This window comes from Egretta garzetta, unplaced genomic scaffold (assembly GCF_000687185.1).
Source record: "Egretta garzetta isolate BGI_Z169 unplaced genomic scaffold, ASM68718v1 scaffold142, whole genome shotgun sequence".
Taxonomy (NCBI): domain Eukaryota; kingdom Metazoa; phylum Chordata; class Aves; order Pelecaniformes; family Ardeidae; genus Egretta; species Egretta garzetta.
In genome coordinates, this window is record NW_009258955.1 from 1,529,778 (window position 1) to 1,550,444 (window position 20,667).

The window sequence follows — 20,667 nt, forward strand, 5'->3', positions numbered from 1 at the left end:
ATCTCCGACGAGCTCGCTTGCATTGGTGACCACCAGGTCCAGTATCGCATCCCCTCGGGTTGGGGTGTCTATTACCTGGCTTAAGAAGTTGTCCTCAATGCATTTGAGAAACCTGCTGGGTTGCCTACAGATTGCCCTGTTGGTTTTCCAGCAGATGTCGGGGTGGCTGAAGTCCCCCAGGAGGACAAGAGTCTGGGAGCATGAAGCCTCCCGGAGTTGGAGAAAGAACGCTTTGTGAGTCGGCTCCTCTTGATCTGGCGGCCTGTAGTAGACACCAAGCACCAGGTTCCCTTTGTTGCCTCTCTCTCTGATTCTTACCCATAAGCTTTCGACCTGCTCGTGGCTATTCTTCAGGGTCAGCTCTTCGCACTGTAATGATTTCTTGATGTAAAGGGCAACGCCTCCGCCCCTCCTTCCTCGCCTGATATAAGTGGATTAGAAGCAATCTACCCTAGCCTTTAAAACAGAATACTTTGTTTATTTAAGAAATCCATTTTGAACTATAAACTTTGAATATGGTAGTATTCTGGATGCATCTAGGAATTTGTACTAAAAATGCTTCTTCTGGCATTTTTTTTTCAAGTATTTTTCACATATGCCTTTTTATTGGAAATCTAGGTTCATTTTGAAAGTAGATCAACATAAAGCTTACATACAAACAATTTAGGAAAACAAAAAATACAGTCCATAATGTTCTAACAATCAAAAATTAAACATCTGTGCAAATATGTTTAGAATAGCATATTTACTTGTCAGTTAAGAAAATGTTATTGCAGAAGCAGTATTGAGAGGCTAATAGATATTTTAAAGGGTCCAAAAATACGTATTTTTAAAACATACTCTCACATAAAAAGATTTTTCCTGCCTGTAAAATACAAGATTAAAATTACTTTGCTTGAGGTGACTACTTCAGTAACTCAGGTGTATGTGCCTTACCTCCTTGGTATTTTCATAGTTTCTTTGCCTTGTAGGAAATCCCAGATCTTAGTACTTACCCTTTTTCCCATAGAAACTTTTGCCTTTTCATTGTGTGTCTACCCAGCTCGTGGCTTTTTAAGATTTTAACTCTGGGTATAGTTTCTAAATATCCAGTCTTTGTGCTGCTGCTGCATTTGCTCTATCTGCAAAAAGGCTAGACAAAAAAAAAAAAAAAAAAAAAAAGGGGTTGGGGGATTTTGCTGTTTGGTCACTTGGTTGAAATATAGTGGGTGGCTGTTGCTGTACATCTCTCCCTCTCACACGCTCTGTTTGCTCTGTCATAAAGGGTAGAAAGAGTTGGAAAACTGCATTTTTTTTTCTGTACCTGCTTCAATCAGGGAGCAGGAAGGTGTTAAAAAGACCGAATTGCGAACAAAATATACATGTCATAAATGTACTGTGACAATGAAAATATCACTGTGTACGAATAGAAGAGTTGTTCTGCATTGACAGTAGTAAATATTCTTTCTTTAATTGTGTCCTTCCATTCATCTTCATTGAGAAATTTTTTATTTCAGTCTGAATTTTGAAATACAGATGCTGTATTGAGCCATAACATTAACTCAGTTATTCTTATTCTTTTTTCCTTAAGGTAATCTTAAGTAAATTTTGAACATTTATTTCTATTTTGCAGTCTGTACGTAATTTAAGAGATCTGGGATTGTCTGATTTGAAAGCTAGCCAGTTCAAAGAATTGGTGAACAGGTTGCTTCCTGGCTACTGTGCAGAAAACAAAGTCTCTTCACAGTGGCATACATCGTACATCTCTGCTGAGTCCTTCTTTGAAAACAAGCATGGTATGTTTCCGAGTAAAGTGCTTATGAGAATTGGTAAGAGTTCGATTGTAAAGGTGAACACGGTTATTCTTTAGTTTAATCTCTTGTGCTGTAGATAACTCATAGTTTAAAAAATCTTTAATACAAAAAGTATTCGTGTATTTTTTTTATTGTATACAAGTTGTCTCTAGAGTGGTGCTTTTGATTCTTGGGAATTTTAGAAAATTCAACCGAGATTTTGGACAAATAAAAGAAGTTAGATTTTGCTAATTTACTAATGTAACACAGTTGTGAACATCTCCAGTTTACATTGTTAGTCCTTTTTTGCTTGACGCAACATTGCAGGAGGACATTAATTAGAAAGGAATTCAGGGTGGGAAACTGTTAACACAGTCCAGGTAGAGTATTGCATTGCTGAAATAAACCAAGAGTGGTTCCTTACAGTTAAAGATGTTTTGGTGGGATTAGTCTAAAATACAGGAAGCAAGGCCATTGTAAATGCTCAGGAATGTGCTAGACGCAGCAGCAGCAGCAGCATATAGCTGACATTTCCGATACTGCCTAGAGAGTATTGCAGTTGGGAGAAAAAGCGTAAGAATAGTATAGAAAAAAAGTATTAAATTGCATTGTGATGCAAGATATAAAGAAATTAGCCCAGAGGCAGTTTCCTGAATGTGAAGAAAAAAGTTGCAAATGCGTCAAAGCTTTGAATAGATCAACATGGAAGCTCACCAGGCTGGCTGTTTCATTCACAGTTGAAAAGGCGAGCTTATAGGTGGAAAACTGCCACGGGTGAGGGAGATGCTAAATCTTCAGGAATGTACTGTTGGTGTAGGTGACACAGCATGCTATGGATGACTTACTGTTGATATGTGTATGTTGTGCATATACTTGTGGATAAAGTGAGGAGAGTGTTTATTTTTTTTATACTAATGTGTTCATAATTATGTTGTATTAGATTAGCTAGTATGCAGTATTGTAGAAGATTGTGGGATGTACAGCATTGTAGAATTAACTATTAATCTTTTTTTCTCCTTCCCATAGTTCCTCAGTATTTCAGCTGTTCACTTGTAAGCTGTTATTACAATGATATAACTTCAAAAAATTTAGTAGGAACTTTCAGGGTTCTTTTTTGCTGTCCTAGATGTACCTAACTGATGTAATAACTATCTCAGAATATGTAAAATAAACAACCCCCCCACCTTTTTGGTGATAATATTAGCTTCTGAATATGTAGGCTTGGCCTCAGTTTTTTTTCCCTTACTTCCCCAAGTCTCTGATATTTCTTAAATAATTCTTACCTGCTAAATGAGGATGAGTTCTTCAAGGTTTTGGTAACTAAACAACAGATAAATGACAGTCCTCTTGTCTTGCAGTCTATAGTGTGCTTTAAATAGTATCTGCTAACAACTTTTTTACTGTGATGCTCATTTATTTATTTCTTCTTGTTTCTGTATTGCATGAGGACTGTACAATTATGTAGACATCATATAGTTTAAAATGTTTTCATATGTTCTACGTAGTTTGTTTTAAAATGCTGGGAGCAATCTGTTCTTTAAAAGTCTTTGAAACTGAATGATTGGTTGAATGCTGCTCCTTCAGTTTCATGGAAGTCTTTGGATTCCTGTCCAGTCTAGAGAACTTTATTCAACTCTGTACAGATACATAGGGTTTTTCTCCCAGATACAGCTTCAAATTCAAGATTCTGGGTACCAATATTTTTTCAAAGTTCTAATTAGAAAAAATTCTGGTATGTTGTAAAGTGCCTGACATAGGTTAATGCAAAGAAGTTAACTATCTACATACCAGTAATGGTTAATTTGTTTAATTACAGATGCCTGAAGGACTGTATTAAAACAGAATTCATATTTAAGAAAGAAAAAACAACCTATACGAGAAGTAAGGTTTAGTTGCCATTTAATACAGGGTGTATTTACAATTTGCTGTATCTTTTTACAGGTTTCGTGGATGTTTTCAGTGCTTTACGCTCATCTTGTTTGTACAGACAGCATCCTAATCCTCTCCAAAACTTCTGTTCAGATGTTCGGTGTTGGCCAGGTATAAACTAGTAAACAAACCAGTAAACTACACCGTTGTTAATCTCTGTAGTGTCTTTTTAGTCTGGGAAAGTATCTTTACTTTTGTCTTAGAGGTGTCACTCAGGAAATATCGGTAAACTTCCAGAAGGAGCTTTACATTTATACTAACACTTTAAATCATGAAGTTATTTTTGCATTTGAGTAGTATGTTTCCAGATTTAAGTTAATAAACATGGTGTAACTATAGAATCTTGTTCAAAGTTGTCAGTATTTGTAGATCTTATTCTTAAAAGGTGATAGATGGGCTGACTACTTTTGAATCAATAAATATGCTGAATCTGGTATTCATCCAAATGAACTTTCTGAGGTGCTTGGTGACTGGTTTAAACTACTCCTGGATGTGTGAGGGGTAACAACAGGGCTGCATTAGCAAGAACATAATCAGGAGCTCAGGGAGTTCAGGTATTGTCCTCTATTCAGTTCTTCTGATGCTACATCTGGATATTGTGTCTGCTTTTGTGTCCCATGGTTGAGGGACAGATGCTGACAAAATGGAGATAGCCCAGTGATGAGCCACAAGGAAGGCTGCAGATTTTCAAGCATTTAATGTACAGGGGAAGCTGAAGGATCTGAGGTTTTAAAGTTAGCAGAAGAGAAGGCAAGGAGTGATCTAATTGCTACTGGAGCCATATTAGTTACCTACAGTTTTATGTTTTTTATTTTTTCGGTCTGGCATCTTAAACAGATTGCTGTTGGCAGTTCTCTTCACATTCTACTGTGGATATTTTGGGAAGATTATCTTCAGTTCAATCACAATAGTCTTTTTCATATAATAGTTTCTGAAATCTCATAAGCCTTTTTTTTTTTTGTAGTGGTAGTAATGGGTAGTTTTTAACTTTTTTATTTATTACTATTTTAAGTTTACATACAATCACGGACCTTTAAGACTTTGAGATCAAGAGCAAGACGTCTGCAGTCAACATCTGAACAATTCACAGAAACAAAAAGCTCACTTTCTTCACTTCTGAAGGTAAATACAAGTAGCATTATGAAGTTGTTTTGGGCTTATTCAGACCATCTCTTTCTCTTGAATGAACCTTTAGAATTTACCAAGGGTGTTTTGTTTCACTAGTGTGAAAAAATTTCTTAATTCTAAAACTTGAGGTAATGCAACATACTATTTTTCTTACTAATACACATATTTGATTCATATATCATTGATATAAAGATTATTTGAAATTTTTAGGATAGCGGTTTCAGAGTTTTAAACTCTAGAAATAAAATTATTTGTGTTCTGTTTTTGTGGCTTTGTTAAAAATCACTTGGAGTCAAATGAAGTATTTGTTTAAACAGAAATGCAGCTAGTTTAAGACACAAGAATGTTTCTTTTTTTTTTTAAGCAGTTCAGCATGTGATTGATGCGTTAAGAATAGACTTAATTGTGGCTAGTATACTTTTAAGATATACAAATTTTAAACTCGGGTGTTTTTTATGGGTTACAGACTCACGTATTTTAAATTCAGCAGATAACTATGCAGGCTTGAGGTAGCCAAGCACTTAACAAAACCAAGTTAACCCAGGTAGTTTTTGCTTCTAATTGGTTATACAGCAGTCAGGCTAATTAAAGCATTTGATCTTATCGTGTGTGTGAATTAGCTTTGAACTTTCCCCTTATTCTAAGCATATGTGGTTTATTTCATCTGCGGACTAGGTATACCATGGATGAAGATAAACCACAGCTAGCTCTGTGCAGTGCTACTCTTAAATTTGGTAGGGCATGAGAGATGTATTTGATCATGCTCTATCAAAACTATACTTACAAAGCTATTTCACATTTGGAAATAATTTAAGTTGATTTCATGAAGCAAAAGCTTAAGCTAATAACTCCCCCTGAATCCAGTGTACAAAGCTAATGCCTTAGACTGCATTTTCTGTTTGGAACTGGGGTCCAGGAGGGCTCTGAACCTGACCTGTTCAGCAAAAATCAGGGTGCCCCTGACTGGAGCCATTGTGATTCCACACTCAAGCTATGGCCCTGTATCATCTAACTAACCCCATAGCACCTGAATTATATGCTTTTTTAATTTTCATTTTTTTTCCCCTCACCCATGCTAGCCAGGTAGTTTAGTGTATACTAATGCTGCTGTGGAAAATATTTTAGGGCTTTATCCTGAGAAAGCGAAGAATTGATGTTGAAAACTTAGATACTCTAATGAAAACAAAAAACATCCCAGAGGCACACCAGGATGCTTTTAAAACTGGATTTGCAGAAGGCTTTTTGAAAGCACAGGTATTCCTGCAAAAAACACTTGGTAAGTTGTTTTAGTTCATGTGCCTTGTCTTTGCATTCAGACAGTAGTTTATTTCAGCCCATTTTAAAACTTCTTTTGTTTTCTTTTACAGATTCCTTAAGAAGATCACGTTTGCTTTCTTTCTTTCTCTTCGTTCTTTGTTTTTATCTTGCTATTTATTCATCATTTTTACCTGGGAAAGGCTCCTTTTCTGATGCTGGTTAGTTAACTTTTTTCCCCGCTGTTTCACTTGCATTGTTTCTTCCAGCAAGTTTAGCACAATTTAAATGTGATTTGACATTGTGATTGTTTTAGGATAACATTTCAATGTACTAATGAAAGGGAAGAGTTATTTACCGCTTTTGGCTACAGCCTTTCGGACAATAGTGTGACAGAATGTTTATGGAGACAAAAAAGTTGCCTGTTAATACAATTATTTTAATTCTTTCGGTGAAAAAATTAGGTGGAACCAAGTAGAGATGTCGTCAGACTGTTCACCAGTGATGTGTTTGTCTTTGAATTTAGAAGATGCGTTATCTAGATCGGCAGTAGGCAAAATGGTTTGATTTTTATTTTTAATCACAGCCCAGCTTATGGCAACCAGGTACTTGCGTGGCCAAATTACCATCTTGAGAAATTTATTGGAAATAGTGGAATGATCAAAGGCTGAGCTAATGTACCTGGAGAATTTCAACTTCATGCTAAGTTGTCACCTGGGTCTCAAGGAAGTTAGGGTATGTGCAGAAACACTGAGGAAGAACTTTTGGCTTTCTGTACCTGCTTTTGGATGCAGGGCTTTCTGTACTACAAATGACTAAAAAGCACTTAAATAACTGAATTAACTGCAAATATTTTAAAGAAATTTTTTTTAAATGAATCTTAGTCTTGCTGGACACTTGTAAATGGAAACATGCCCTTTTAAAAGGGCAGGTGTAAAGTTAGTGGCTTAATGGTATGCATTCCAGTGCAAAGTTCAGTCTTGGAATGAAATTACTTCATGTGTAAATTTGTCATTTATCATCTGCTGTTTGCTATTAGTACGCTTTCGAACATCGAGTATCTTTGATGCAGCAGTTGATCCAATCCAGTTGAAAAATGTCACCTTTGAACATGTAAAAGGGGTAAGTTCAAAAGTAAAGTGTTTGAGTTCTTGCTTAACTAATCATTGTGAGCCTGAAGAATGTCTTACTCTGTTCAAGAAATTTCTTTGTATGAACTGAAGCCTTGTACGTATTGACCACTCCAGGATGAAGGAGGGTTTTAACCACTCTTGTTCTATTTTACATCTTTGTGGCTTTTAATACCTTATAAAAGGTGCAGTCTTGACTTGTTGAATCACATTTTTAAAGGCTAGAATAGCAAAAGGTGGGCCATAAGTATCCATGTTAATCTATTTTTTGCAGAAGTTGACCAATGCAAGAAGATAGTAATGCCATTTGATCATTTCTCTCTTGGTACCATCTCTTTCGGATATCTGATACTAGGACAGGAGATAGGGAGATTCACAGGAAGAAGTGAGCATGTCACTGCTGATGGGATAGCTTTATTTTTTCTGTTCAACTGTTCTTTGGCTGTCAGTGGCAAAATGAGGACCTGCCCCTCTCCTTCCCCTTGGACAAAATAGAATTAATCTCTTTTTAACTAATTAGACTAATATCTTGATGTAGAGCTTTTGATTCTGTATTTAACTCTTTGGTCAGATCTGGTCTTGAACTGTTTGGGTATTCCTTCAATAGTATTAACTTCAGTGTTTACTGATAATTCCTATGAGCAGTTCTAGGAAATAGGTTGAATTAAACTCATGGACACTCAGTATCCACCCAAATTGCGTAGCACATTTTTATTTCTTCTTTCTGTTGTGTATTTTTGATCAGTACACAATTAAGAGTCTTAGACTCACTCACAAAAAAGATGCAGTATTTTATAAATGCTTAGTTATATTTTCTGGCATGTTTTCAATGTGTAGGTTGAAGAAGCTAAACAGGAATTGCAAGAAGTTGTGGAATTCCTGAAAAACCCACATAAATTTACTGTACTAGGAGGTAAACTTCCAAAAGGTAAGCATCATTGCTCAGCAGAAGTGAAAATCATATGTAGCCGTGGCTATCTTTGTAGCTCTGTTCTATCCTGGATGTCTAATTTACAGCTTGGCTTCTGAATATTTTTTCCTTTAGTTAGGGAATCAAAAAAGTATATAACTAACATGGGACTAAATACTACTGTTGTACTTAGTTTGTATTTGGAAAAAATAGTGAAATAGTGTTAGACATAGGTACTGGATTTCCTTGTGTGTTTAAAATATTTGAGGAACGAATGAATCTTCAGAGAGCTGCGAAAGCTTCTTTCTTAAAGGATACCCTTAAATGAGGTACTTGGGGTGGAGGAGTGGACAAGTTATGATGCATGCTTCCTGTCTTCAGTTCCCCATACGTAAAAATTCGTCATTACTGCCCATCCCCACAGAGACTTTGACTTATCTGAGATTCGGATAGAAGAAGCAAAGATGCCTGGGTCTATCTTAATTTGTGAGGAATTCAATAACATTAGGGGTAATAAGCTATGATAATTCAGAGCAGTGGACTGTAGATTCCAGGCAAAAAGCCTCTCAGAAGTCAAACCTGTGTGTATCATTGTTAGCAGCCTTCTTCACAGGGTTAAGAATGAATATTTTTTGAAGTCCTGACTAAACCTTTTAGGAGATGTACTGAACTACAAAAATCTTTTTACTTTGTCACAGGACATTATCAGTAAATATTTTTTCAATACTATGTTAAGTTATGCATAATTGGTGTTAATGCCTTTTTGAGTAGAACTTTATGTAGCCCAGAGGTTTTTAGGTCTGGGTTGTTTTTTTTTCCCCCATCCTTTAACTGTCTTTATAAGGATTTTTTTAGTTACTAGCTTCCTGTCACCAAAATTTTTAATTCTGTTGTACTTTTTCTCATCTGAGAAAGATATCTAACAGAATTTTAGTCTTGAAAACTTACCCAAGATAATGCAAAAATGTCCAAAAAGAACCTGTAATATGCAGATGAATATGTTGGGTTTAGACAAAACTTAGTGTGCCTTCTTAGTTATTAAACTAATATACAGTAGTCCTTTATCTTGAAAGGCAGGGGGTTTATGCAACAGAACTCTTAAAATGCCTTCATTTGTTCTGTAAGGCTTTCAGCACCTTTAGTGCTTTCTAATTGCTTTAGACAGTTCAGAAACAAATGTTTTCATTTAAAAGGATGATTAAGCTTGATCATAGTAGAAGGTAAAAGTCTGTTTCCTGTTAGTGCACTCTACTGTTTAAAGTCAGTTACTTGCAATGATTTAATTTAAAAAAAAAAAAAAAAAGTTTCGCTTTCAGAAATGGCTAGGAAAATGTTGGTTTGAAGAAGACACTATTAGGGATTCAGCTGCTAAACTGAGAAGTAACTTTGTAGAATACTTCAGGCTTCTGTTTTTATTTGATATGTTACAAGTCTGTTGTTTCAGTTTAGATCAGATCTGTTACAGGAAGCTTCTTCAGACTGCAAGTAATGAGCAGTATCTGAAATGGGATGTTAACGGTTTTCCGAAGCAGTGTAGATTATTTCTTCTAATGCATGGAAGAAACAGTAACATAATAAGTCTGTGGGTTTGGTGGTTTTGTTGTTGTTTGGGGTTTTTTTGTTTTTCTTTTTAGGTATTCTGTTAGTTGGACCACCTGGTACTGGTAAAACTCTTCTTGCACGGGCTGTAGCTGGTGAAGCTGATGTTCCATTTTATTATGCATCTGGATCTGAGTTTGACGAGATGTTTGTTGGCGTAGGAGCTAGTCGCATCCGAAGCCTATTCAGTAAGTTAAATATTTTTGTGTTTTTGAAAGCTTTTAACATGCAAGATTAAGTATTCAGTGTTGTTTACAAGGTTTGATTTGGTATAGTTTTGGTTACTGGAAATTAGTACTGTACAAGGCTAATAAATAAAATTTAATTGTGTACATAAAACTGAAAATTCTGTGAGTATCAATTAACTGTAGAATCTTGTTAGTTGTCAGCTGAAATTGTAGCAAAAATTATAATTAATGTTGCAACACTGCCAGAGAGAATAGAAGTAATTTAATTAGAGATGTAATGTCCTATAAACTAAATGGAGTATTTTAAATTGTAATTTACTTAGTCATATGTAAATTATTATAAATTTTGAATTAGTGTAAACTTAAAAAATAGTATTAATCATCTCAATTATTTCCCTCATATTTTTATATTGTCTTTTTATGTCTCTGAAACAGAGCTTTACAGGATCACAGTGTAGCACTGAGTTGAGATTTCCTTTCTCATGCACATCAACAGGCCCAGAATAAAGGGCATTATAATTTAAAATTAATGTTTAGATCGATAACTTTTACAGAAGAGGCTTTCTATTTTATGTATGCAAATAAATATTATTGGGGAGGGGGGAATCTTCTCTCTTAAATGGAAGATTGATAGTGTCAGGCATATACAATGTAGAAAATAGTTTGCATTTGTAGAAGAAATGTGACTTGCTTCACATGGAAGGGATGCAAAACATAACACACGTTGTACCTTAAAATGTGCATTTCTTTCTGTTGACTACAGAATTTTAAATGGCTGACATGAACACTAATATCAGTGTTAGAGATGTGACTAGCTGGGTGGGATGAGTTGCATCCTGGTATGCATGTACCAGTCGATGGTCTTGAAGTTTATTATTGCATTTTTATTTTGTGTTTTTAATACCTGTAAACTTGAGGGTGAGGTCTTCACTGTTAAACAGGTTCTATTAAAGTAAATTAGCATATCCCTGCAGGTATTTAAAAGAAGGATAGATGAGGTGCTTAGGGACATGGTTTAGTGGTGGGATGGCAGGGTTAGGTTAAAGGTTGGACTTGATGATCTCAAAGGTCTTTTCCAACCAAAGTGATTCTATGATTCTATGATTTAGACCCATCACATTTATTATTATTTTATTTAATAGGTCAATGTTCTCTACCCAAACCTATGAAATAAACTGTTGTAGGGAGTTGGTATGAAACACAATGACCTTCTTAATCTATTTTACTAGTAATTTCTTGTAGCATGACAAGAATAAGTTGATGTGGAGATGAAGAACCTTGCTTCTAATTGTATCGCTTCATTTCAAAAATATATTTCATTTTTTAAGGCTAAAATCAAAGACAGTTCTGGTAATGTCTAATGGAACACTTGATAATCCAAGAGTAAAAGAAATAGTAGAATCCTAAATTACATGATACACTGTATGTTCTTTTGTGTGGCTGAAGTGTCACCCTGCTATTTTTCTTTTGTCAGGGGAAGCAAAAGCAAATGCACCATGCGTTATATTTATTGATGAGTTGGACTCTGTTGGTGGGAAAAGAATTGAGTCTCCAATGCATCCCTATTCAAGACAGACCATTAATCAACTTCTTGCTGAAATGGATGGGTAAATATATGGATTTTGAGGGCACAGAAAGTGCTTGACTGACTGGTGTTTTGAATATGTGGGTGAATTTTCCTGGACTGCTTTGATGCTTTTTCTAATTTTTTTGTAATGCTTTTAAGGATATGAATTTAAGATGCTCTTATGACTACTTTCTCATACTGCCGACAGTAGCATTAATGGCCTTCATGTAAAGAATACAGAAGCTTCTGAGTTGTAGTAGCACAGTAGCTGCAATTATTTTAAATAATTTCTCAATTTTTTAGGTTGGCTATATATTGAAGAAGTTCAACTCTGAGATCAGGGCATGTTTTTAACTAGTTGCCGGGTTAAATGTGGTCATTCTTGCATCACATGTTGCGGTTTGACTGTGTTTTTGACTGGCCTGTTGAGGTCATCTGAAATAAGAAATAGAAGTAATTATTGACAAAAAAAAAAAGGTGTAAATTCTGTCTCAAAAAAAAATCCCAACATTCTGACCCTTTTTTTCCATACAGGTTTAAACCTAATGAAGGTGTTGTTATTATTGGTGCAACAAACTTCCCTGAAGCGTTAGATAAGTGAGTATAATGTTTCTACAGAGCATGTATTAAAAAACAAACAAACCCCACAAAACCAACAAAAAAGTTGCTTTTGATAATCTTCAAGTACTACAGTGTTACAGCTGGGGTTTTTCCCTCTTAAAAAGGATGTGTATTGACCAGTTCTTGGCATTTAGAAGGTTGTTCAGTTAAATATGGAGAAATAAGTAGCATGCTTCTAAGCATCTAAAATTTCTGGATGTTTTTCTACTTAAATTGGCAAGCTGCATTTCTTGTTCACAATGCAAAATTTTCAAATGCAAAAAAAACTTTAAAATGGGTTGGTAATAAACATCTTTCACCTGTCTCTTTACAGATAAGAAAAATGTACATTTGCATCTGCACACCAGACATAGTCTATGTAGATGTCTTTAGAAATATCAAATGGATTTTTGTTTCATATATATGTTAGTAACAGTTTACTGCAGCATTTTTAAATCAGTGTATTAAATTGTCTTTTCCCGTAGTGCTTTAATACGTCCTGGTCGCTTTGATATGCAAGTTACTGTTCCCAAGCCTGATGTAAGAGGTCGTACAGAAATTCTGAAGTGGTACCTTAATAAAATAAAGTATGATCCATGTAAGTAAATACTTTACTGTAGTATCTTTTTATGTAACAGTTTTTTATGCTGGATCAGCCCAGTCATGTATTAGTCCTTTATTCCATCAACAATTGTGGCTTTACCACATATCTTGGTGAAGAACACAAAAATTGTCTAGTTCATAGTGTTAATGACAGTTTTCTCAGGCAGTGTTTCTTTCTAGTCCCAAACAGTTCATAATGTCTTAAGAATTAGGCTTCATTTCTTCTAAAGCTGAAATGTTTTTGTTTAACGCAGTATTTTTCATAGAACATGATTCTTGCTTATAATTTGATTATTTCTTGATATTTCTTAACGATACAAGGTGTTTCAGGAGCAATATGGACCCTAGTGACAAGTTTGTTTGTTTTTCTCCACAGCTGTTGATCCGGAAATAATTGCACGAGGCACAGTAGGATTTTCTGGAGCAGAGCTTGAGAATCTTGTCAATCAAGCTGCCTTAAAGGCAGCTGTTGATGGAAAAGATATGGTAACCATGAAAGAACTAGAATTCTCCAAGGACAAAATTCTAATGGGTAGGAATTTATACAAAAGACATACGTGCATCTTACAGTACGCAGGGGGTTTCTTGTGTGATTAAGACTTTTACAGAGAAAGAGAGAAGTTTTTATGCTGTTGGATTTTTGTTTGTGTTTTGTTTGGTTTTTTTTTAAACAAGTAAGTCTTCTGTTGGTTTATTCTGAATAGAACCTTTTGAGACCAGAGAGTAGTATCTAAAATGTGGTACGGAATACGTTCTTTAAGACTTGATACTTTTTTTAATCAAAAATGCTGCATATTGTACTTGAGCCTAGAGGAAGGCATAGGCTTGATTTCTTACCTTTCCCCTACTTATTCCTAAAGGAAAGGAGAGAATAAATGACCAGAAACCTGGAACTTCTGTTTAACTAACTTGTCATGTGATAACACAAAACTTAAACATCTGACACATACACACTAAAAATCTGGTCTGTTCATACTTTAGAAAAGAAATGGAATTTTCTTGGATACTCAGACTGCATTTTAAATCTATTCCTTTAAAAGCAACTTGTCTGTAGAGTATATTGAGGTCCATGGTAGACATTAAAATCCTGCTCGTAAACATTTTGCACTTAATGAGTGTTAGTTTTGCTTGCATGCTGTTTCTCAGCTACTTTGTGCTCTCTTGAAGTATATGTAATATACTTGTTGTGGTGGTCAGCTGTACAAAAAAGTTTCTTCGTTGTTCCTCTGTTTAAGGACCTGAACGTAGAAGTGTAGAAATCGATGAGAAAAACAAAACCATCACCGCTTACCATGAATCTGGACATGCTATCATTGCATATTATACTAAGGATGCAATGCCGATCAACAAGGCTACAATCATGACACGAGGAACAACACTTGGACATGCGAGTATTTCTAGAATTTTATGTTGATTTAATGTTGTTGAGGAATTTGCCAACAATGTTATTTGTTGTAATTATGTTAATGGATATTGTAATATGTTGAAACTCAGTTATGAGCAATCTCTTGGAAAACTCACTGGTCATCTTTTCTGTGTGATAGAAAGCTTTCTTCCTTCATTTTGAAATAAAATAGCACATGCTAGTGTAATCTTTCACATATACAAGGAAAGAAATGTAAGTATGTTTGATTCTGCTGTAGTTAAAATAGTACCTAACAGCAAAACTTTGAAGAATGTCTAAAGGACTGGAAAGCACTGCTCAGCTGTACTTTGAGCACAAACATCCTTTATCAAGTTGTTCTTTGTCCGATGTGGCTTTTTCTAAACCTAGTTGGTTACCTACTTTGTTTCTAGCATTGATATCCCCAAGTTCTCCTACTCTGTCTTTAGCTGCTAAGCATTTTAACAGAAAAATATTTGTCTGTTTCTGTTGAACTTTATCCAAGTTAATGTGTTCAGTTGAAGAAAATCATGGGCCTGAATCCTCCAGGCAAGTTGATTTGTGCTCAGTACAAGTGCAGGGAATAAGGAAAAATGGATAGAATAGATTGTTCTGTTTCTTCTGGTGGTAGGTTTAAATTGCTTAATTTTATGTGGTGCTCATGGCCTCTAGGAGGCTACTTCAGCTGGGTGACTAAGGACCTCAAAGCAAACCTGATGAGTGCATAGACTAGGAGGTAGGCCCAGAACATTCAAATTGTTGCATAAAAGCCTTTACATCTGCTTTGGATATAAACAAGAATATTTTTCAGATTATTTCAGTATTTCTTCCATTTATTGTTAACTGACCATAGTTCTGTACCTTACAGGTATCTTTGCTCCCAGAAAATGACAGATGGAGTGAAACTAGATCCCAGTTGCTTGCACAGATGGATGTCTGTATGGGAGGAAGAGTAGCAGAAGAACTCATTTTTGGAAGTGATCACATCACAACAGGTCAGCTAATTGGTAGTTAAAAGAATTTTTGATCAAAGCCTGTGGACTGGCATGTTTAACTTGGTTTCAATAACATAATTTACATCTGTTTCTTATCTAGGTGCTTCCAGTGATTTTGACAATGCTACTAAAATTGCAAAACTGATGGTGACTAGATTTGGAATGAGTGAGAAGGTAGGGTCTTCAATCCTTAAATATTTATACAGTATGAAGAAATGTTCTGTAACTAAATGCCTGTTTGGCTGTCAGTGGTCATAGAGACTAAGTAGTTCTGGCAAAAAAGCAACTAAGCCTCATGATTGGCCCTGCTGTAGAGAATTCAACTAGAAAACTTGTATATTTGACAGTTTAAAAATTAACTTGCAAGATCTTCACCTCAAAATTACCTTGAAAGTTACTAATGTCTGCAGAAAACGTTTATAATTAAACCAGTGAAGTGAGGATAATCTTGAGTTTTGGAGGGGAGGGGACAACAGCATTGAGTTTTCTAGACTTCTAAGGAAACTTTATTTCCTTATATTTATTTATATAAAAGTCATCTTTATTACCCATCAAGTGTTAGTCTGGGGATTTTGTTTTGCTTTTTGAAAAAGAAAATGCTTAATTAGGATGTGTACTGCAGCTTGTTGAGATAGAACTCTACAGCAGCTACGTAGTTGATGAATAGGCTTCTTGTTTTGCCTCTGTTGCAAGCACTTCAGCAAGCATTTGATTCATGATTTTATTTGTTTGCACGTAGAAGCAATAGGTGATGAAGCTTTTACATTGTTTTAGGTGTATTACTGAAACAGTAGCGAGATAAAGATTTTTTTTGGTTTTGTTGTTTAGCTTGGTGTTATGACCTATACTGATACGGGGAAAGTTAGCCCTGAAACTCAGTCTGCGATTGAACAGGAAGTAAGAACGCTTCTACGGGTAAGATTCTCTCTTCCTCTGCTCTGATACATTTATTTTGAGATGACTTGAGCATCAGCTTACTTGATTATTGAGTTTGGTAATGTATACTGCTGAAAATACACAGATGGATGGAAGTATTCCCAAGTATTAATGTAGCTGCAACTTTGAATCTCTGCATATCAAAACTTTTTGGTGATTGTCATGCACAAGGAGTGAGAAACAAGTTGGTGGTGTTGGGTTCTTTAATATACGCTTTAACACTTCCTCTTATGTTTGATCGGGGTTTGTGTTTTGCCTATTCAATTCATGGGAAGAGAAGTATGGCTATAAATTGTTTTAGAACAGATGTGAGTGTTTTGTGTTACTCCCATATTTCATAACTTGCAGCTAAATCATTTTGTATAGAATCACAGGAATGGCTGTATCAGATCAGCATTGCCTTTTCCAATATCCTGTTCCTCCCAGCAATCAGTATCAATGCTTAGGGAAATTTGTAACATTTGGTAATCACAGAACTTCCAGGTCACTCTTCTGGTAATCTGAATTAGTTTGGTACAGGCAGGAGAATTATTTATATCATAACACTTAAAAGAATAACTTTTGCTGTAGCTGGTTTTGAACTGACTTGGTCCTGTAAGAACTATCTATGCAGAGCTAGAAGTTAAAGCTGAAGCTGCTGATGCTGGCAATGTGCATCTGCTTGCAGCAACTGGTAACTTGCTGTTTAGCTTTCAGCTTTCTAAAAGTATATAATACTTCGAGAGTTCTATAAGCTTTTATAACCTTTAGGTTATAAAACTTTGAGGGACTTTGAGGAACATTCCTTGAATGCTGTAGCACTGCTCATAGCGTAAAATCAAATACATTTAATTGGCGACTTTTCAAATCTAGTAAGTCTTTTTCTAAGTCCTATGTAAAAAATACTAAGGTTTGTCTCAGAATTTTATTTTTAGTCCAACTTCCGCAAAATGCAAAGGTGGCATAAAGCTGGGGGGGGTGTGGTGTTTTAGGGTTTGGTTTTTTGGTTTTTTTTTTTTATTAATTATGTCAGCTAGATTTTAAATCTTCATGAGCCAGGAGCTGTGCTAGCTGTGACATACAAGGCTCTTAAAATCTCCTTCCACCTTTTTTTAATACTAGGACTCATATGAGCGAGCAAAGAACATCCTGAAGACTCATGCAAAAGAACACAAGAATTTAGCAGAAGCTTTATTGAAATATGAGACTTTGGATGCCAAAGAAATCCAGATTGTTCTAGAGGGAAAAAAACTAGAAGTGAGATGATAACTTCTGCGATACAGCAACTGATGATTTGAAGAATGTACATCTAGCAATGCAGTAGTCTTGCGCAGCATAGCCTTTTTTCCCTTCCTGATGTGTGTATGGCAGTAGTGGCACTTTAATATTATTCTGTCTCTTGTGAGCTTCTGTTACTCATCTAATTGTTGTGTCTCATCAGAGTAAGACACACAAAATAAAGCAAGTTCCTCATCCTCTGCTCCCTATACTCTTCCCAAAAGAAGTTATTCAGAAGGATAAATCTCAGGGTTGAATTCAGCATTTCGGCTTAGTCAAATGCATTGAAGCTGAGAAGAAAACCACGCAGCTGTACTGGTGTGTTTGGCACGGCGTCCTGGGCCACGCTGCTACATGTGCGTTTGAAGTGATACCCCACAAAGTGTGCTATGGAATGTTTTATGGATAGCCACAGATTGATTTGTAAAACAGTAGTATGTAGTCTTAACTAATGCTCATACTCTGTTTGAGGCTAGAGATCACTTTTAAAGAGGACTTATTTAGAAATGTAACAAAACATCTCTAAGAATGAAGCGGCTACACAGTGCATCTCTATTAAAGGGAGTTATGGGAGCTCCATGTTAGACAAAAACATTAGCGATTGTGTTTTCAGTGCTCTTGGGGTTAAAATACACACACGTATATGGTTGGGAGAGAAATTCTAATGCAAATTTTGATGCAAAGCCAACAGGCTAAACATGTCTAAGCCTCTTTGGACCACGTTTGGGGCAGAACTGTGGCAGGGATAAGAGAAATACCTGTGACCTCTGATGTGCTGCTGACAAGATTCTTAGATTTTTTTTTTTTTTTATTACTGCAGTAGATGGATAACAGCGCTTTGATGACAGTGCTTTTACACTGCTGGAGATTCTACAGAACTAGTTTCTACTAATACTATGTATGGGCGTTTGATAATCCAACAGGTAATTTCTTCAATGAGGGCAATGTTGCTCACTAAAGAGTAGTTCAGAAAATGTTTGAAGCATGTGTTGTTTCAAATAACATTCCCAGTTCTGCTCTACAGTAGAAGTAGGGAAATAAAACCTTTTCTTTCAACCCTTACAGAAACCTCTGGAAATTCTAAGATAGTAAGAAAAAGTTTTTGAAAACAAAAGCAGTTTCCAATCAAGTGGAAGTGATCGCTAGCGATCGCATGCCAGTATTCTTCTGATCTCATGGAACTGGTTTTTAGGAATAACACATCTTGATCATAATCTTTCTGCACAATTAATTATAACTCTTGGGACTATAAACGTCTGGTGCAGAGAGGGCCTTTATTAGCCTATTAATGCCTAAGGTTGGGGACATTAAAATAGTTGGGCTGGTGCCAATAAATGTGAATGGAAATTGGTAGCTACACTTAAAACTAGAAGTAACATAGTATTTTAGAATTTTCTGAGTGTAATGCTTGATTATAACCTTGTGTTTTAGTAAGAGCACATGCGTTTTTCTTTCTTTCAAAACCAGGGTAACTTTCTCTTTGCCTATTTTTGTCAGCTTACTATAGTGACATCCCAGTACAGTGTGGGAGAACTTCCAAATGTTAGAAAACAGTATACCAAATGTTGAGGCTGACTAGTTACAGTTGTACGCGTATTTTAGAAATATGCCAACAGAAACAGAAATATACTGCGTATTTGGCATCTGTTTCGGGAGTAATAAAGGTTAATTTTAATTATGCATATTGGTTTTCTTTTTATTCACTGTAAATTGTTATAAAATGTAATACCAAGTTCCCTACTATGTAAATTGAGGTGTATAAAACATTTAAACTTGTAAATAAATTTAAGAATGATGGCAAAATTGCACTCTCTCTAATTAGGTTTTTAGGGAATGTTGTTCTTAGAAATTCAGACCTTTTTTCAGTTGCTGCTTCGGTAGTGGGACTTGGATGGGAACTTTTCCACCTAAGTAACATAAATCTGCATTTACAAACAAAAGGAAAAACTTTCTACTTTTGAAGTCACTAAAATCTTTATTGAATGACCTGGTTTGGGGGGTAAGTCCTTGGGGTCTAACTTCAAAAGCTTCTCGCTATTTGCAAAGAAGTGAGCACAAAAAAAGCCCAACAAACCCAAACCACAACCAAACAGCCGACAAAGGTGATATCTCACTGGGTCATGAAAGAAATGTTAGAGATTAGCCACTGAGTGGAACAGGTCATCTTTGCGTTCTGGCCAGCAGAACAGCAGATGTGTTACGGGAGGGTTTACTGTCATGCCTGTATGGCTGTGTGCATGCCCTGTCTGTGGGGATTCAAAGAAACTTGTCTGTTCAGACGTTGGGTTTGACCTCTGGTGTCCTCAGGTGCTTCTAGGAGCTGAAATTCCCCCTCACGTAATTGTTGGACAGTGGTGGGAGACCACAAAGGGCAGCTTCCAGACATCAGTCAGATGGTGAGAATCACCTGAGTTCCCTTTAAGTGCACAGCCTTGTGTTGTTGAAAACGGGGCAGAGCTAGGTGCTTTGATGGACTCTTTGCTTTTTGAATAGCCCTAAACTGGTCACAAGCGTGGTGGCACATAAAATAAGAAATTCAGACTTGGGCATGATTCTGAATTTTCTGCATTCCCAAGGCTGACTCATGCCAGAATCCTGCCATCAAGCTCAATACAAAGAAAATGCAGTGAAAGATGTGGCCTGTTCTTTCTGGCTGCTTCCTACTCTGTGATGACTTGAGTCAGCTAGAATGTCACAACAAGCTCTTGTTCCTTCTGTCTAGTCTTTATTCAGACGCCTTCCTCTGCTGTTGGCCAATGTGAGTGCATGCATCATCCGCTCCTTTGGTGGCTTCCTCGGTGCAGAAATGGCTGTATCATTTGCTGTAACAAAAGCACGAATACGGGCATTGAAACACTGAACGGGGGAAGTGAGGACTCTGGTGCACGGGGTTAGGTTTTTTGTGGTTCGTTTTTCTCACATCTACCTTTGTGGTTAGTGCCCTGTCCTGGAAATTCCGTGCTGCTGGCTATAATACTGAGGTTCAGCCACGTACCACGCGGGCTGTAGTAGCACTGGGGTTTGACTTCCGCCTTAGGAGCGGAAATTCTGAAGATTGATACCAGTCTCCAGTCTTTGACTACTGTTTCAAGAACTGCTTCTCCTTCTGTGAACAAAACTTGCTCTTCAGCTCTGGAGCATTGCAAGACTTGTCACTTTTTCAATAAACATTTACCCATTAACACAGAGCTGCTTTCACAGTAGAATATTCAGCTGCCTTAGTAATGAAACTGCACACCCAGATTTGGTTTGAGTACCTTTCCAGGTAGGAAGGTTCCACAGAAGAATTGGAATGAGAAGGAAACAGCATTCTTTGGAGACAGAAATTTGCAGGGAAGTTCAGGATAGCTTTTACAAAGAATTTAATGTAAGAATTCTCAGGCTGTCGTAGGTAGGGGGGTGGGTGGTAAGGCAG

At 36.3% G+C, this 20,667-nt stretch overlaps 1 protein-coding gene across 1 annotated transcript in view; it reads left to right on the top strand.

Annotated features, from left to right (window-relative positions):
• Positions 1-19,027, top strand: part of YME1L1 (YME1 like 1 ATPase) — a 25,921-nt gene extending 6,894 nt beyond the window's left edge. The window contains exons 4-20 of the mRNA XM_009634564.2: positions 1,613-1,775; positions 3,714-3,812; positions 4,714-4,823; positions 5,955-6,105; positions 6,197-6,304; positions 7,123-7,205; positions 8,051-8,141; positions 9,758-9,910; positions 11,385-11,517; positions 12,012-12,074; positions 12,563-12,675; positions 13,057-13,212; positions 13,916-14,067; positions 14,933-15,059; positions 15,160-15,233; positions 15,888-15,974; positions 17,097-19,027. Coding sequence (XP_009632859.1) covers positions 1,613-1,775; positions 3,714-3,812; positions 4,714-4,823; positions 5,955-6,105; positions 6,197-6,304; positions 7,123-7,205; positions 8,051-8,141; positions 9,758-9,910; positions 11,385-11,517; positions 12,012-12,074; positions 12,563-12,675; positions 13,057-13,212; positions 13,916-14,067; positions 14,933-15,059; positions 15,160-15,233; positions 15,888-15,974; positions 17,097-17,240 — 2,007 coding nt within the window. The 3' untranslated portion in view covers positions 17,241-19,027. The remainder of the gene's footprint in view (positions 1-1,612; positions 1,776-3,713; positions 3,813-4,713; positions 4,824-5,954; positions 6,106-6,196; positions 6,305-7,122; positions 7,206-8,050; positions 8,142-9,757; positions 9,911-11,384; positions 11,518-12,011; positions 12,075-12,562; positions 12,676-13,056; positions 13,213-13,915; positions 14,068-14,932; positions 15,060-15,159; positions 15,234-15,887; positions 15,975-17,096) is intronic.
• The last annotated feature ends 1,640 nt before the right edge of the window (positions 19,028-20,667 follow it).